Source organism: Oncorhynchus clarkii, chromosome 14, assembly GCF_045791955.1.
Source record: "Oncorhynchus clarkii lewisi isolate Uvic-CL-2024 chromosome 14, UVic_Ocla_1.0, whole genome shotgun sequence".
Lineage (NCBI taxonomy): Eukaryota > Metazoa > Chordata > Actinopteri > Salmoniformes > Salmonidae > Oncorhynchus > Oncorhynchus clarkii.
Genome location: NC_092160.1, coordinates 13710150 through 13729354, shown reverse-complemented (window position 1 = coordinate 13729354; position 19205 = coordinate 13710150). Strand labels below are relative to the sequence as shown.

Sequence of the window (19205 nt, the reverse complement as noted above, 5' to 3'; positions counted from 1 at the left end):
ACCTGTCTCGTCAATGTCAGTTACAGTAAAATAAAAGCTTCCGAACAAGACCGAGTAAGCAGGGTATAACATATCTTAAACTGTCAGTATAAATTGTTAGATTTCTCATTTCTAGATTTCATCTCTTTTCCTCTAGCCATGACCGGACAATGCAAGACATTGTCTACAAGTTGGTGCCGGGGTTACAAGAGGGTAATTATCTCATATTGGCTTATCTTCTTCCTTGTCCCTTCACCAATAACATTAAACTTTCACTATTATTCTCTGCCCATACACATCTCTCAACCCTGTTTCCTTACAATCTGTTTGTACCGTGAGATTGAGGCGGAGTTACTGAATAACTAACATCCCAAAGCACATAGCCCTGGAATATCTATCAAGGATTTGACATGTGCATTCACTGACGTATCTGAGGGACTGTAATGAGGAAAAATACTGCTCCATATCAGACTTAAAGAATCCATAGTGACAGGCACCTTCAGCCAAAGCAAGGCCTTTAATTCTCCCTTGTGTCTCTCTCTCTCATTTCCTCCTCCCCACTCCTGCAGCGGAGATAAAAAAACAAAGAGACTTCTATCAGAAGCTGGGAATGGAAGTGCCCGGGGACATCAAAGGAGAGCTGTGCAGCATGAAACATCTAGATCCTCAACGCAATGGTACAGCCCAGCTCACCTTGCCGCAACCCAGGCACACACATCTCATCATATCCGCCCTCTATTTTCCTCCACTTAGTATCACCTTGTTTCTTGATTCAGCCCAACCCAATCAGTGTGAGAAAGTGGCGGTGGCTGTAATGCACGGCCGCATTCCATCCCAGCCCGACACTGAGGGTTTTTGTAAACGCGTGCCCAGAGGGTCGTCACAGAGCAGACCTAATCGCTTGCTTAATAACCTTTCTGATTTCTTGTAATTAACGCTCAAATGGAAGTGGAACTGCTCTCGTGCTACCCCCCGCTGTCGCTGTAGGTTGGGCTGAGCCATGGCTAACACACTTACATTGACAGAATCCTAGCAGAAATTAAACCCTTGTCTGCACTCACTGCCCAGCAAAACAGAGATAGTGTGGAGCTCGTGGGCTAATGACAGACGGCAGCTCCTGCTCCCAGATTTCCTGAGAGCCAAACCCCGAAGCGGGTAATGACATGAGCGTGCTAATGGATGCATCTATAATGGCACCTTCACTTCAAGGGCTCAAAAAGGCTTTCACTGTCATATTTTTGGTCTGTCTATTTCTCTCACTGTTGTGTTCTCTTTCTCTTACTTGTTATCTCTCGTTTCGTCTTTCTTTCTTCCTCTCTCGCTCTTTCTCTTTCACATGCCGACTCTTTACGACAATATCCTCCGTGAAGACAAATACAGTGCCTTGCGAAAGTATTCGGCCCCCTTGAACTTTGCGACCTTTTGCCACATTTCAGGCTTCAAACATAAAGATATAAAACTGTATTTTTTTGTGAAGAATCAACAACAAGTGGGACACAATCATGAAGTGGAACGAAATTTATTGGATATTTCAAACTTTTTTAACAAATCAAAAACTGAAAAATTGGGCGTGCAAAATTATTCAGCCCCCATAAGTTAATACTTTGTAGCGCCACCTTTTGCTGCGATTACAGCTGTAAGTCGCTTGGGGTATGTCTCTATCAGTTTTGCACATCGAGAGACGGAATTGTTTTCCCATTCCTCCTTGCAAAACAGCTCGAGCTCAGTGAGGTTGGATGGAGAGCATTTGTGAACAGCAGTTTTCAGTTCTTTCCACAGATTCTTGATTGGATTCAGGTCTGGACTTTGACTTGGCCATTCTAACACCTGGATATGTTTATTATTGAACCATTCCATTGTAGATTTTGCTTTATGTTTTGGATCATTGTCTTGTTGGAAGACAAATCTCCGTCCCAGTCTCAGGTCTTTTGCAGACTCCATCAGGTTTTCTTCCAGAATGGTCCTGTATTTGGCTCCATCCATCTTCCCAACAATTTTAACCATCTTCCCTGTCCCTGCTGAAGAAAAGCAGACCCAAACCATGATGCTGCCACCACCATGTTTGACAGTGGGGATGGTGTGTTCAGGGTGATGCGCTGTGTTGCTTTTACGCCAAACATAACGTTTTGCATTGTTGCCAAAAAGTTCAATTTTGGTTTCATCTGACCAGAGCACCTTCTTCCACATGTTTGGTGTGTCTCCCAGGTGGCTTGTGGCAAACTTTAAACAACACTTTTTATGGATATCTTTAAGAAATGGCTTTCTTCTTGCCACCCCTCCATAAAGGCCAGATTTGTGCAATATACGACTGATTGTTGTCCTATGGACAGAGTCTCCCACCTCAGCTGTAGATCTCTGCAGTTCATCCAGAGTGATCATGGGCCTCTTGGCTGCATCTCTGATCAGTCTTCTCCTTGTATGAGCTGAAAGTTTAGAGGGACGGCCAGGTCTTGGTAGATTTGCAGTGGTCTGATACTCCTTCCATTTCAATATTATCGCTTGCACAGTGCTCCTTGGGATGTTTAAAGCTTGGGAAATCTTTTTGTATCCAAATCCGGCTTTAAACTTCTTCACAACAGTATCTCGGACCTGCCTGGTGTGTTCCTTGTTCTTCATGATGCTCTCTGCGCTTTTAACGGACCTCTGAGACTATCACAGTGCAGGTGCATTTATACGGAGACTTGATTACACACAGGTGGATTGTATTTATCATCATTAGTCATTTAGGTCAACATTGGATCATTCAGAGATCCTCACTGATCTTCTGGAGAGAGTTTGCTGCACTGAAAGTAAAGGGGCTGAATAATTTTGCACGCCCAATTTTTCAGTTTTTGATTTGTTAAAAAAGTTTGAAATATCCAATAAATGTCGTTCCACTTCATGATTGTGTCCCACTTGTTGTTGATTCTTCACAAGAAAATACAGTTTTATATCTTTATGTTTGAAGCCTGAAATGTGGCAAAAGGTCGCAAAGTTCAAGGGGGCCGAATACTTTTGCAAGGCACTGTATGTTTTTTAGATGGTCAACAAGTTATATAAAAGCTAATTCACTGAGAAAAATACATTCTCTGTGACATGTCGTACTCAGATTAGCCCACTAGTTTCTCTGTGACATGTAGTACTCAGATTAGCCCACCAGTTTCTCTGTGACATGTAGTACTCAGATTAGCCCACCAGTTTCTCTGTGACATGTTGTACTCAGATTAGCCCACTAGTTTCTCTGTGACATGTAGTACTCAGATTAGCCCACCAGTTTCTCTGTGACATGTAGTACTCAGATTAGCCCACCAGTTTCTCTGTGACATGTAGTACTCAGATTAGCCCACCAGTTTCTCTGGGACATGTAGTACTCAGATTAGCCCACCAGTTCCTCTGTGACATGTTGTACTCAGATTAGCCCACCAGTTTCTCTGTGATATGTAGTACTCAGATTAGCCCACCAGTTTATCTGGGACATGTAGTACTCAGATTAGCCCACCAGTTTCTCTGTGACATGTTGTACTTAGATTAGCCCACCAGTTTCTCTGTGACATGTAGTACTCAGATTAGCCCACCAGTTTCTCTGGGACATGTAGTACTCAGATTAGCCCACCAGTTTCTCTGTGACATGTTGTACTCAGATTAGCCCACCAGTTTCTCTGTGACATGTAGTACTCAGATTAGCCCACCAGTTTCTCTGGGACATGTAGTACTCAGATTAGCCCACCAGTTTCTCTGTGACATGTCGTACTCAGATTAGCCCACTAGTTTCTCTGTGACATGTAGTACTCAGATTAGCCCACCAGTTTTTCTGTGACATGTCGTACTCAGATTAGCCCACTAGTTTTACTGTGACATGTAGTACTCAGATTAGCCCACCAGTTTCTCTATGACATGTAGTACTCAGATTAGCCCACCAATTTCTCTATGACATGTCGTACTCAGATTAGCCCACTAGTTTCTCTGTGACATGTCGTACTCAGATTAGCCAACTAGTTTCTCTGTGACATGTAGTACTCAGATTAGCCCACCAGTTTCTCTGTGACATGTCGTACTCAGATTAGCCCACCAGTTTCTCTGTGATATGTAGTACTCAGATTAGCCCAAAAGTTTCTCTGTGACATGTAGTACTCAGATTAGCCCACCAGTTTCTCTGTGACATGTAGTACTCAGATTAGCCCACCAGTTTCTCTGTGACATGTAGTACTCAGATTAGCCCACCAGTTTCTCTGTGATATGTAGTACTCAGATTAGCCCACCAGTTTCTCTGTGATATGTAGTACTCAGATTAGCCCACCAGTTTCTCTGTGATATGTAGTACTCAGATTAGCCCAAAAGTTTCTCTGTGACATGTAGTACTCAGATTAGCCCACCAGTTTCTCTGTGACATGTAGTACTCAGATTAGCCCACCAGTTTCTCTGTGATATGTAGTACTCAGATTAGCCCACCAGTTTCTCTGTCACATGTAGGATTCATATAGCCCACTAGTTTATTGTCTTTAAGACTCGATAATATCAGTGTTTACAATCAGAGCACTGTCCAATCGCCTGTGAATAGAATTATTATAGAATTATTCCCAAAATGGAAACAATGTCCACCTTATACTTAGTGTCATTGAGTTATTTTCAGATTGGCTGAAGGTGAATCGTATCCAATTTTCCCTCACTTGAACGGCAATCACTCTGTTTACACTTGAGATTATCTCAAGCCTTACCGCCAATCCCCTTTGGGATGGGCTGTGAAGAGCAAAGGGAGAACAATAGAAGATGGGCCCCAGTTCCATTGCCAATCAGAGAGAGGGAGAAAATGGCTGTCCACAAACAAGGGGCTACCTAATCAACTGAGCTCAGATAACGTCCCTCATTTTGCCGTCACGGAACTGACTCAATTGACTCCGATTGGGAGATTGTCATGGCCCTTTCTACCAAGGTGTTTCCCATCACAGTGACCCAAATCGCTGGAGCCAACAATAGTATGTTTTGTTGAACAAGAGCCGGCCTCACCGCTCTAAGACTATGTTCCCCAGTTTAGCTACCCTGGTGTGTGTGTGTGTGTTTGTCTCATAGTAGGGACCCCGGTGTGTGGAGAAGACTCTTTTCTCTCCTCCTCTTGCCAGTGACCATCAGCCCTTACTCTCTAATAACCTTTCTCCAGCTCCAACTCTCCATCTCCTTCCATCTTTTTGAGGAGAGGGTCAAATGGTTCCCTGAGGCCGATTTAAACCAAAGAAAGGTCTGATGTTAGCTCCCCTCCCCTGGCACAATGGCAAATTAGTGAATGAATGAATCGGTTTGCCTTGATTAATAGGTGTCCTGTAACGGAGGGATATGCTTCGACGGTGGATAAGTCAAGTAAACTGCTTGACACTTTGGGCCACGTAATTGTCTAATAAATGTGCTTCTGCATGAATGGAGACTACAGTTGAATACAGGCCGTTTAGTTAATTAGAATGAAGCATACCCTGTTTTCTGGCATCAAATGAGCGTTGCTTGTGTTTAGCCAACAAAGAGAGCAGGCATGAAAGTCAATTATGTCTTGTCCACAAGATTAAAGGTAACACAGATTCTGAGTGTCGGTCACTCGTAACTGTCTGTGGTCATTTTGTAGAACGCAATGGCTTGATGAAGTTACATTTGTTAATTTGTTGAAACATCCAAATGATGAATTTAATAGAAACGAAAGAACTTTGGCTTAATAGTCTCTATTACCACTAACTGTTACTTCCCTCATTGGTTGACAACAGGCGAGGTGAAAACAGAGAACACAGACAAAAAGGAAACGGCGGAGGAGAAACCGGAGGAGGATAACGATTATCACCGCAGCGACGAGCAGGTAGGTGCCCTTCCACCACATGCCCCCTTCATTTCCTGCAGGACAGGAAGGAGTCATCTCCAAGCTCATCTTTCATTTCCTATGTCTGGATGGCATGAAATTACGAGCCTCGTAATGTAAAGTGTAATCTAATCAACATTCCCTGGGTAATAGGTAATCTTTTGTAATTATCAGTTCACAACATGCTAGGCCTATGGTTGTTTTGAGTCGTAAATCTACAAGTAGACAACCCAGCATGACACACATACAGATAACCCATTCAAAATGGGCGACGGTTTTACATGAATTCCATCTTGATGTCATTTGTATTCAGGTAACTTCTCAGCCCTGTGCATGATATCAATAATGCATAGAGGGCTTTTATTGTAGCTGCATGTCGCCGTCGTATCCACAAACAGTCATTTCAATAAAGGAGCCGTCGCACACTCGTCACGACTGTATAGCTTTAGGAGATTGGCTGTTTACCATTTAGCCATTGTCCCTACAGAGCAATGAGCAACATGTCAGTTTTTGAAAATATGCCCGTCCACACCCAGCCAAGCGGCACGTCGTCTACGCTTGGCTGGGAGATTGAACCAGGGGTCCAAGGTCCCGCTCTTTTGGTATTCAGCAGAGGAATGGAGTGTGGAAAGAATAGCTAATAGGGCAGCTGTAGCTAGGCTCTGTGGATAGAATACAGGGAGGGGTGAACTGCTGTCAAGTGTCAGGTGAGACACAGGAGAGATGGAGAGGGTGAAATGGAGAAAGTTGAGGGGAGGATGTGAAAAAGAGATAAAAGAAAACAAATAGTTGGAGGGTAGATAGAAGGTCTATAAGTCACTGTGGATGAGAGAGTCTGCTATGAAATTGTGGAGGAGAGGGAAAAGACGGCGTGAGTGAAAAAGAGAGGATGGAAGGAAGGAGGTGAAGAGAGGAATGAGAGACAGGAGATTAGGTTAATGGAGAGTGAAAGAGAGGACACAGAGGAGGGAGGTCGTACAGAAAGGGTTGATAACAGAAAAGAGAACAGAAGGAAAGAGGACAGAGAGGAGAGAGGTCGTACAGAAAGGGTTGATAACAGAAAAGAGAACAGAAGGAAAGAGGACAGAGAGGAGAGAGGTCGTACAGAAAGGGTTGATAACAGAAAAGAGAACAGAAGAAAAGAGGACAGAGAGGACGATAACTACCTTTTCTTTTAAGTGAGGTTTTACAACAGCAGCTCAACCCTAGTTGGTAGTAGTAATAACAACAGGAGAGGGCCATGCATGGCTGGGTTTGGACTTCTCCCGCCATGTCTGCTGGCTGACCTTCTAAAGGTTGACCTTGGGGTGTGAAGGGAAGCCAAGGCAGGCTAATGAGAGCAGCACAATACTGAAACTGAAAGGAAGAAGAACCAGAGCATCAGAGCCATGTCGGCTCACATCTGGCCGAGGCACAAACAATTGAATTTGCACATCCAGGATTTCCAGACAATGGAGAGAGTGTATTTGGTGTCAGTTCTTTTCAAGGGAAATGAGCTCCCGATAAAAAAAGATACAAGGACTCTGATCTGTTATGTGATCAAAAAATATTTTTTTAGAAAAACTATAATGACTGACACCATGCTATCTAACTCCAAGATGGTGATTTTGGGCTGCTGAATATGGACATAACTACTGACTGAAATGTAAAATATTTAAATCTCTAGTCATTGAATCTATAAAGTCATTTCACGTTTTCTCCTTAAACGTTTGATGTCGTCTGCTGTTCATTACACAGCTCAAAAGAAGAGAGAAAAGGTGTGCTCTGCTGCTCCAAAGTCCTTCCTTTACTCAATATGCTGGGCTATTGCATCAGTCATATCTGTGAATTTGCTGCGAGTCATACCAGCTTGGCAGTTCCCTAATGATTCCACTAATGTAATGGCCCCGAAGACTGCTGCTGAACTACCATTAACTCTGTCTCCCACTCTCTCAATGCGAAGCCTTCATTTGCATCATAACGTTTCCATCATTGCTTGTTCCATTGAAAACCAGTCATTTACACTTTACAGCGATCTTTACACTTTACAGCCGTCTTTACACTTTACAGCAGTCTTTACACTTTACAACAGTCTACACTTTACAACAGTCTTTTCTTTCGATACGTTACATGGCTGCTGAGTATTTATTTACAAGTTGAGATGATTTTCATGTTAAAGCATAACTCTGGAGAGCCTTATTTGTTTCTGGATCTCTTGATGTTTGAGGGAGAAAGATGGTGGCGTTAATACCCTGTTTCTATTACTCCATCCCCGGATCCCAAGAAATCACCTGAAAATGGCACGAGAAAGCCACTTTACCAGGGCACTTTGCCTGTGCCTGTATGGCAATCTGAGGAAGAGGCCTGTTGCTGGTAATGCAACATGACTCTTTCAGGCACAGCCTTGCCAAGCCACCTGCGGCTCCATCTTCGTTTTGCCATGCTCCAAAAGTGTGCCACTCTCCATCTCCTGGCGTACTGAGACAATGACATGGCACAGAGTCACCACGAACGATACCTATTCCATTTGGATGGCAAGTCTCATGTGGAATGGTATTTTAAACGTAGGACAGAAAGGGGTTGATGCACTGTATTTTCAGCACAGGAGAGTTAAGATAAGTCATCTGGTCTGCCTTCATGACTGTACTGAGACGCCTGAAAGGAAAATTCAAGTTCCACCTCAGTCATTTTGTAGTTTGTCTTCCCTCCTGCAGGTCAGCATCTGTTTGGAGTGCAACAGCAGCAAGCTCCGCGACCTGAAGCGCAAGTGGATCCGCTGCTCGGCTCAAGCCACGGTCCTTCACCTCAAGAAATTCATCGCCAAAAAGCTTAACCTGACATCGTTTAATGAGGTACGTCGAACACACTTTATGGCAAGGGGGAGGGGGGGGGGATTTTTCCTGGTTTACCTGCTGATACTGACCTGGACTCTGTAACATTTGTTCAGTGATAAAGGACCTATTTTTAAGGAGGCCCAAAGATGTGGTTTTGACTAGCTGTCTCTTTAAGCCCTTCCCATGCACTTTAAACTGAAAGGTGATCACTTTTAACAAGGCATTCTTGTTCTTCTGAAGGCAGGGAATCAGTATGCACCATCACAAACACTATCAAAGCCTCTCTGCTGTCATTATTTTTCACAAAGCGTTTACCATCCACCATATGTTCTGGGGGAAATAAGCTCTTGTAATATAATTTGCTTTCTGTCATGTCGTTGTGAGTTGCCTGTCATAACTGTATGGGGGAGATCCTGGGTGTTCCATTAGCCTTTTCTCTTTGGTATCTGTCTGTCATGAAGATGTGTGTGAGTGTGTGTGGGTGGTGTTCACCACATATGCTTCCATCACCAGCGTCCGTAGCGCAATACAGCTGTCGGCTGCTCTATTGTTGTCTATTGAATATTAAGAGTCATTGTTCCAACAAAATCTATTTTCAACGGCAAACACACAGCGGAAGTGTGCGTCAACAGCCCCCGCTGTGTCAAAGCACAGCGCATCACTTTCCCATGGGTTATATTGGTATAGCTGTAAGATAATTGTGGCATCCATCTTGATATTTCAGCAGCCCACATGAGCTGAATGCGTTGCGTCATTCACACCATGTGTCTTATAATTCATTTATTTTTTCTTATAAGTTTTCGAACTTGTTGTCATGTCTCCCAGCCCCCAAACACATCTTTGGATATTGTGTCCATTCTTTCATATTATGATAATATCAATAATTGAATCACTACTCGAATACACGCTGTCTATTATTTCTGTATGTCTTGATGTGGCAAGACGGTTTTAAACTGGCACCAATTGTGTCAAGAAGCAGTGCGGCTTGGTTGGGTTGTGTTTCGGAGGACGCACGGCTCTCGAACTTTGTCTCTCCCGAGTCCGTATGGGAGTTGCAGCGATGAGACAAGACTGTAACTACCAATTGGATACCTTGGAATTAGGGACAAAAAGGAGAAAAAAAACATAAAAAGAAGGAACAGCCAGCTACCAGTAGGTGCTGCTATGGCAGTGCTGCTTCACACTGGCTTCCTCTCCTCTCTCCCTTTCCCCTTAGCCCCTCAGCGTCTGTGTTAGGGAGAGTATTGATTGGCCGAATGCAAATGCGGCCAGCCGCCTCACAGACTATCAAACTTTAATCCAAGGAGGAGGAGTGGATTGGCAAGGCGGCATTTGATTCGTGTTGTCTACAAATACGCTTTTTGTGCTTTTCCAAAAGCCCTCCATGCGCAAGGTGCTACGGGCCCACCGTCAAATATACGGTGCCATCTTTCTTTCCTCTCCAAGAAACGGAGATGGTTTGACGCTGAGTGAAAGTGAGAGGAAAAGGAAAGCTGCGGTGTTTGGAGGGTTCATTTTAGAATTCCACGGCAATGGGAGACACACGCCGATTCAGAAGGACAACGTATGAACTGTTATCAAAGCAGAGCATGTTTCTGGTCATGCGGGTTGTTGTCACAGCATTAAACACCCCTAGCTTAAGAGGGCTTTATTCTCTGCATGCACTGCAGGGGATTTTCCTTCCAGTAAAATGGTAATACATGTGGCGTTCTTATATCTCCCATTCACAGCTGGACATTTTATGCAATGAGGAAATCTTGGGGAAGGACCACACTTTGAAATTCGTTGTCGTGACGAGATGGAGATTTAAGGTAATACTTTCTTAATATAAGTTTCCTGACATTTTAATATTGCTTTTCAGGTTCTGTTGAATGTATGTACTCTGCATAGATCATCCACAGATATGCATGCTGAAAAGCTGTGCAGACAGGTAGTGATGGAACATTTGATGCCGGAGCACCGGTGCTCCGATTCCGTTTTCAAAGCACTACTGATCTGACACAATGTACCGACGCCCGTTTCAAAGTAACATTATCACATGATCAATGGCACCCGAAGCTTTGTTTGATCACGTGGGTTTTCAAACCGTGTGTTGCAAAATGCCACAGATTTTGCTGTGGTTCCAGTGCTATCTTTGATTCCAAGTTGCTTTAAAACACCGACCTCTACTGGACACCGTACTTAGGCCCACAATGTAGTTAGGATTTTCTTCTTGTCGAGTCACCTGAACAGCTCAGCATGTAGAGTCATGGTCTCGGGGACCAGAACACTCACTGACGACAGGGAATGGGGTCGAACCCCAGCGAAGACATATTATTTACACATTGTTTTATGCGACACCACGCTTTTTGCACATTGTTGTTCAAAAATTTGTTTTATTTAGTGCAGAATAAGCTTCTGTCTATAGCATCCGAAATAATGCCATATATTCACAATTTTTGACAGCATAAAAAGGGATTCACAGCAAAAAAGGGACGCATGATGGAAGGTGCGAACTTGTAATGGTAGCTGATTGTACACTCTTAGGGAAAATGGTTGCAAAATGGTTCTTCGGTTGTCCCCATAGGATAACCCTTCTTGGTTTCCAGTAGAACCCCAAAAGGGTTCTCCTATGGGGACAGCAGAAGATCCATTTGAGTTTTTCTCTAAAAGTGTAGGGTGTTAACACCCACAACTAACCGCTGCGCCACGGAGGTTTGATTCATGTTCTGGAAAAGACTTCCATATGAACGTCACATGCTGCTTTGTCATTGCTAACCAGGTGATGTCACTAATGTGCATCGTGTTAATAGCTCCGAGTCATTAACCGTTTTCCGGCACAATTTGGGGAAAGCCCCAAAGACAGAGAAAGCCTCGCAAAGACCGAGAAAGCCTCGCTTTTCCCATCACTACACACAGGGGTCTCAGTTAAGAAAATAGCTTGTTCTCTGGAAACTATTTTGAGACCCTTTCTCTCACGATTTGCTACGATGACATAAAACCCCAAGATAAAGTGAAGTGTATGTTACGATCCAAGCTGGTCATTTTAAATCCAGGTGACATATACTAGAGGCTAAGAAAGGATAGAAACAAAGTAGTAGCCTATCCATTTGTTTAGAAGTACATTATGCCAGCTGCATGGTTTTCAGGCAGTCTTTATCTGTCATTTGTTTTGTTTGTATTCCAGAAATCCCCCCTCCTGCTGCATTACAGGCCCAAAATGGATTTGCTGTAGTCGGACAGAACGGTTGTTTTGGCCCAGTGGCCCAGGACTGTGCAACGTACTATTTATGCAGAGACGATCAACCCCAACACCAACACACCAGAGCAAAAGTACACACAAGCCAGCAAACAAAGAACCCCAGCACAGATACGGCACCACTGGCGGGTTTGGATCAAAAACAACCTTTTTTTTGTCCACTATACGTCCTAGATATGTGAAAAATTAGAGAGAAAAAGCATATATTTATACTTTTGTACAGGTGAGAGACATGGAACCAAGACACTACTGGTGCTCTGTTTACACATGAACAAGATGTCGGGTGATCGTTCTACCGTCTTTTTTGTTTTCTACAGACTTCACTCCTCGGACATTCATTAACTGATAAAAAACGAGGACGAGGATTTTTAACCATTCGTTTTCTTTTTCAGGTTAAAGTCAGTGAGTCTTGGGAGCACAGAAAGTATATAAAGTTACATGATAAGACTGTTTCTAAGCTGTTTATTGAGTTGTTGAATTGTCCTCTGATTTTTTTTATTTGATTTTTAATTTGCTTCGGGGGTTTGCTGAACGTTGATTGTGAATAGGCAAAAACAAGTGTGTAGTAATTTATGTTCTATATAACAATATTGTACATAAAAATGTCATTATGAGAGAGATTGAAAGGAGTAGGAGAGAGACTTTAGACTGTTAGGAAAAGTTCCAGAAGTGCTATATTGTTGGGCTACTCGAATGTAGCATTGGAGGGTACGTTAGAGTTTTAATGCAGAGAAGACTTCTTGTCGGTATATAGAAGGGCATCCGATAGTTGTCTGAGAGAGAAACAAAAGAAATATATCAAATCTTCTGCCGTGTAAAAAAAAGAAGAAGAAAAGGGTCTGAAATTACGTTGCGTTGCCGTATGAGCAATATATGAATTTGAGACCGTCTACAAAAGCAGCCAGCTTCTGATAGCATTAGCGTCCTACTCCTTAGTAGAATGTATTCCACTGGGTGATCTTTATGTACAGCGCAGCAGGGCATCCCTTCTTCTGTCCCTATCTCATCGCTACCTTTAGTGCCAAAGGCTTGAAAAACCCCTTGACTTCCCCTTGTAATTTCCACGTGGTGAGCTATATGAAAGTCGCTGAGATATCATCTATTTCACAGCAGTATGTGACCTGAGATAGAGAGCTGTTTGAAACAGATAGTCAAATATGAAATTGAGATGTTATTAATATCACAAGAACTTCGAGTTTCTTCATTATGTTAAAGAAGCACACTCAGATATTGAAGAGTATTACTCTTTTGAGCATATGAAATAAATTCATTTTTTTATATGATATTATCAAAATCTACTTTTTGACCTTTGGGAGGTGGCTCTAATTTGAGTGCTTATTTGAGTGTATCTAATGAGAGTTGGGGAAGAAAGTACTTCAGAGCTGAATGGCTTAACTGTGTATTACGGGAACCAAGGCACGGAGGGACTGGAACAGTCTTAATTCATAGTCACGGCCACCTTTTTCGTCAGTGCAACTGAAATATCCTTTCCTTGAACTGGACCCTAAAATAACATTTCAGACCTCACATAGCATTACCTCACTGCACTGTCAATATTTCTGTCAATAATTGTTCGTTCCCCTCCTTGTGTTTATGCAAGGAAAGCTGTCGGTCTTGTACACAGTCCAAATACATTTCTACAGGTGCATACTATGTAAAAAAAGACTTTCATACAGGTCTCTACGAAATCCAGCTTAACCAAAATGTATTTGTATTTGGTTAACAGTCCCCCCCCCCCCATCAGTAAATGCATAAATATATTGATATAAGTTTTTTTTTTCCCATACTTTGACTATACACAGGTCACCTTGGTATTTGTTGTGATGTCTTATAGTGTGGAATATTTTTGGTATGCATATGGCAACACAATATGCATAAGTTCTGTCTGACTCATTTCTTGTTTTTATCACTACCTTCAGCCTTTGACCTTAGCTTACCCCATCCAAGATCCGAATCATGTATTAATCATGTATTATTTGTCATTATTGACCCCTTGTCTCTAGTGTGAATGACATATGCATTTTGTGTTACAGGCCCCATACATGTACATTAGCTTTGTTTGAAGAGCATATAAGCCAGTACGCCCTCAAAATAGCCATGGAATCATTACGTATTGCAAAAAAAGCTACCAGAGGAAAATGATGTAGTCACTATTTCGCAGCAGTATCTATGGCTTCTTAAAGGAAAATTCCACCCCAATATCGTCGTTTGGTGTTTGTTTCATTAGTCCATTGTTGATATAGTCCCAAAAATGCTTTGCTTGTCGGCACTCAAGTTTTCAAGATATGTAACTTAAAAATGACATAAATCATCCCCCGTGTGATGCATTTTGCAGAGTTTTTGGGTTGAGTTTTCCTTTAAGAACGGGTATAATTGGAACAAAGGCATGTTACATGGTGTTGTTATGAGACTCAGATCTTCTTTTCTCAACATGTTTTGTATGCACGTGAGTACTGTTCAGGAACCCTGTGATGTGATCTCTGGGACAGAATGGGGGCGGCGAGGGGGTCTTGTTTTGGGGGCTTTGCCACCATGAAGGCTGGTGCTTGCGTTTCTTTTCTCTCTTCTTGGAGCTGAGTATGGTGCTAACCTCTTTTCTCTAACTCAATCTTGTGCAGATCAGCTTCAGAGGGTTAAAATGAGTGCAGTGGATTCCGAGTGCTGATAGTAGTAGTTCAGTCACTCACTAGTCGGGCTTCGTGACGACCTGCCTAGTGCCTACGTGCCGGATCCCTGTCTTTTCTTGTCACAACTGTCTCTCTCGCTCTCTCTGTGCAGAGGAAAAATGTGCTGGCTTTTTCTTGTTGATTTGTTTGTTTGCTTTTCCCCACGGTCCAGGCTTGCTCTGGAAATGGAACAGAGAGAATGGTCAATAAAGTTGTGGACCGTGAAGGAGTGTTATTGAAAATACAGAAAAGCTGGGGTAGCTATAAACCCAAATGATTCAGCTTCAGAGAGAGAGAGAGTGTATTTATTTTGGGGTATTTTCATGCGAGCCACAGTAACCTCAGTTAAAAGCGTGGGGATTCCAGTCCTAGCTGTAGTTGTTCATTCTTCTCTATGTAATTGGTACAGAAAGCTCATTCCACAGTTGGTTTTCTTTATCACTCACTACACTTTTATGACTTCTAGCAGTTTTTAGGCATTGGTCGGGTGCATTCAGTGCCAGGAAAGTCGGCAGAGGTATTGTTGTTTGAATGTTTCCAAAGTTAACTCATACCCAGGAGACCATAATAGTATGCCTGAGAGGTGTGTGGAGTAACGTGGGGGCAGGTTTCACCTCCGAAGCGGTGGATTGGATCGATCTTCACGCTTTTATCAGCCCAACATTGAGACATCAGTGCTGCTTCACTTGACAGCCAGGCTAAGAGGCTTACAGGCTTCCCCACAGTGTTCACTGCAGACCGGGGTTTGCATCCAGACTGAACCGTTGCCAGTGTGGAAACCACGGCCTCAACTCATAAACTCCTGTTTTCTAATTTGACCTCTTGTTATCTCCGAATTATCCACCCTGCGGTTGGGGCGAGCTATAAGCAACTGATAAATAGTCTAATTGCCTTATTGACTACCAGCGAATTGAGTTGTCATAATGCCACTTATGAAGACCAGAACTAGACATGCTACTTGAGGAGGCTTTTAACACATAATTTATTTTTAAGAGCGATAAGTCTTAACAGTGGCAGTCATTTTAGACCGGATACCCTGGATAGACATCAAAGTATTCCAGGTGGTCTCAAAATGTCCGTGCTTGTTCCTGTAATAACAGTCTTCACTCTGAGTGTGATGGCTCTTTTTTACTCTGGCCCCCTGAGCTCTCCTGTAAAGCTCTGTAATCACCCAGGCGACCAGGTACTGTGTGACTGGGGTCACTCAGACGGCTAGTCTGGATGAAACACTCAAAAAATACAGATTGTCGGGCCAGGGTGGCACCGCACCACTGCACTAACTCAGAAAGGCAGCTTGGCTCTTGACGGTGCTATGCCTAAGTGGAGTGAATCACAGTCTCACAGGTGGTGCCAATTGAGGGGCAACTGTCTGGAATGGGCTTTCACTTCAACATGAGATTTCCATTTCAATTGTCCATTTCAAAGGCGTCAAATTATCCCCTGCAGCTAGGACCCTAGACTGAGAAAGAGGAACGGGATGTGGTCTGGATGTCAACGCGAGTTAATTAGCCAGATAAATGTTGGTTCGATATAGACTAACGAGTTACAGTCATATTTTCCCTCAGCGCGTAGGGAAGTAAGCCCACAGTTACCAACCCTCACAGTGGCAGGCCCTCATGAGCCATAAATGTGGTCGTCATCGATATAAATCTGTCCGAATTTTGTATTATAATTATTATTTATTTGTACTGTAAAGTTATGACTCTTACAGTAGCTAATTTGTTTTTGAAAAATGTCAAGAGATTTGATATCCTTCCCCGTGTTCATGATTGACCTTTTTGTTTGTTTAAAACACACAAGACTCATGCATAATATTGTACGGCTTAAATGATGAATTTGTAACTGTCCTCCCTCTTTTGTATTATTCTAAGTGATCACCTCTGCGCAATGCTCTCTGTAAACGACCAATACAAGCTGTGCTCCTTTTTGGGTAAAAGAAAAACAAATGTAAATCTGGCAATGTGGTTATATACGCAATATAGGTTTCTCAGATGGTTCCAGGCTTCAGCGTAAAAACTCAATTTAACTTTGTTTTGTTTTTGCTTTCCAGTCAATTCCTCAGGTCACAAAAATGCCTTCCTGGTCTTGGGGGTGACCAGGAATCTCAGACTACACTAATGCACCCGGATATGAAACGGCTGGATTTAGTTTTGGTCTTGTTTCTCTTGTTTTGCCATTGTCTCTGTGACAGACATTTCCACAGTTGTGTTTCTGGGTTAAACACAGGCACTTATTCAGGTGTCTTTTGTGCTTGTCCTCTTTTTTTGAATTATGATTCTTTATTGCACATGTAATAAACTGGTTTCCATTGCTACATTAAAGGAGTTTTGGGTAGAGAACTGGGCTGGAATTTCCTACACACTATACTAAGGACGCTTTTTTTTGTTGAAAACTAGTGTGTATTTCATCAATAAATGCCTTTAAAAGTGTCTGTAACGCCGTGAGTGTCTTTGCTCTGTCTGATCTCTAAGAGATTGCTCACAGGGATGTCCATCCATCCAAATAAATACTACGGTTTTAGAGGTCTGTACTAAATGCTGACACCAATCACACTCACACCCAAGACTTGGGAATCCAGAGTCTGCAGACAAGTCTTTCCAGTGTGGACTTGGTTAATGATCCAATAACATTGTTATGCCCCGTCTCATTTCACATCTGCCCATTTTATCTAGACATACTGTAACCGCTGGGATCTAATGAACCGCTGAAGAAAAAACAAAGCACTTCTTTGCAAGTGGAAGTGTTAGTGTTCTAAGGATGGGCATATGGCTTATGTGTTTCCCCATTGGTAAGGGATGCTTTGGGGAGTGTTTCCTTACTTGACTGCTAATGACTACTGACTAAAATAATTAAACGGAACAGAACAAATGTGTACGAGTCTCTTGCACAATATCCATTTCACCGTTATTATGTGAAGGAGATGCTGTCTTGCCTCATGCGCAATCGCGTTAGAATGCTAACGTGAATACAGCGTCTGTGTGCAGTTAGTATTCTCACATCTCTGTTGGCCCTGTCATATGGTCATGCAATTGTTCACCACCAACAGTAACTGGTTGCCATAAGCAACTTCCGCAATCAGCCTATCCTCATCCCCTTCTTCACAACTTATGGAATGTATTGTGTATGACTCAATGTATAATAGATACATTGAGTATATATTATGTAATGTGTCCAAACCCAATATAAAAAATAGCACATCGGTGAAGGAAGCTTTAAGTTCTATGTGGTGGTGACAGAAGAGATGTGCAAAACGATGTGCTGGATGTAAATCTGTGTTCAGTGTCAGTCCTGGTGAACTCTGGGTAAAAATACCAAGGGGAGTTGTGGATCATCTTCAGTGCCCCGGGCGTACGTCTCCCTGCGGGAATGGCTGTCAACACTCACACCAACCGGCAGCAACACTTCATACACCTCTGGACTGGCGGGAAGAAACACAGTTTATCAGAGTCTCATACACCTCTCATAAATCTCAGTAAATATATCTACTATTCCCTCCGAGACCATCCCGTGCTGCAGGTTATCACTGTATTTCTGTGTTTCTTCCCTGAGGCTACGGTGATGGGTGCTGGTCTCCACACTCACAGATTTCCAATACAATTGAATTCCAAGCTGTCAGTAGGTGTTTCTTTTGACATACAGAGGGTAACTTGGGTTACATGTTTAACTTGCTGTTCTCTACAATTACTGTATCCAAATCAAATGTTATTTGTCACATGCGCTGAATACAACGACGGGTGTAGACCTTACCGTGAAATGCTTACTTATAAGCCCTTAACCAACTATGTCGTTTTAAGAAAATAGAGTTAAGAAAATATTCACAAAGTAAACTAAACTTTAAAAAAGTAATTAAAAAACAAACAATAATGAGGCTATTTACAGAGGGTACCGGTACTGACTCAAAGTGCGGGGGTACAGGTTAGTCAGGTTAGTTGTACATGTAGGTAGGGGTGAAGTGACTATGCAAAGATAATAAACAGCGAGTAGCAGCAGTGGAAGAACAAAGAGGAGGGGGGGGGGGGGGTCAATTTAGTTGCAAATAGTTAGGGTGGTCAATTTATGAATTGTTCAGCAGACTTATTGCTTGGGGGTAGAAGCTGTTAAGGAGCATTTTGGACATAGCCATGCGGTAGCAGAGATAACAGTCTGACTTGGGTAACTGAAGTCTTTTTGGGCCTTCCTCTGTCACCGCCTAGTATCCTGGATGGCAGGAAGACGGTGCACTGTCCTTCTCTCAGCACATATCAAAGCTGCAGGCTAAAGTTCAATCTAGACTTGGTTTCCTCTATCGTAATCGCTCCTCTTTCACCCCAGTTGCCAAACTAACCCTGATTCAGATGACCATCCTACCCATGCTAGATTACGGAGACATATTTTATAGATCGGCAAGTAAGGGTGGTCTTGAGCGGCTAGATCTTTATTACCCTTCAGCCATCCAATTTGCCACCAATGCTCCTTATAGGACACATCACTGCACTCTATAATCCTCTGCAAACTGGTAATCTCTGTATACCCATCACAAGACCCACTGGTTGATGCTTATTTATAAAACCCTCTTAGGCCTCACTCCACCCTATCTGAGATATCTACTGCAGCCCTCATCCTCCACATACAACATCCGTTCTGCCAGTCACATTCTGTTAAAGGTCCCCAAAGCACACACATCCCTGAGTCACTCCTCTTTTCAGTTCGCTGCAGCT

General features: G+C 42.9%; 1 protein-coding gene across 2 annotated transcripts in view; it reads left to right on the top strand.

The window, feature by feature from the left end:
* Window positions 1-16939, top strand: part of LOC139366321 (polycomb group RING finger protein 3-like) — a 39750-nt gene extending 22811 nt beyond the window's left edge. Inside the window, exons 5-10 of one of the 2 annotated variants that reach the window (XM_071103678.1) lie at window positions 137-192; window positions 549-656; window positions 5703-5791; window positions 8485-8622; window positions 10335-10415; window positions 11771-16939. In XM_071103678.1, the coding sequence (XP_070959779.1) occupies window positions 137-192; window positions 549-656; window positions 5703-5791; window positions 8485-8622; window positions 10335-10415; window positions 11771-11818 (520 nt within the window). In that variant the 3' untranslated portion in view covers window positions 11819-16939. The remainder of the gene's footprint in view (window positions 1-136; window positions 193-548; window positions 657-5702; window positions 5792-8484; window positions 8623-10334; window positions 10416-11770) is intronic. The other variant, XM_071103679.1, reaches the window with a different exon arrangement.
* Window positions 16940-19205: the final 2266 nt, after the last annotated feature.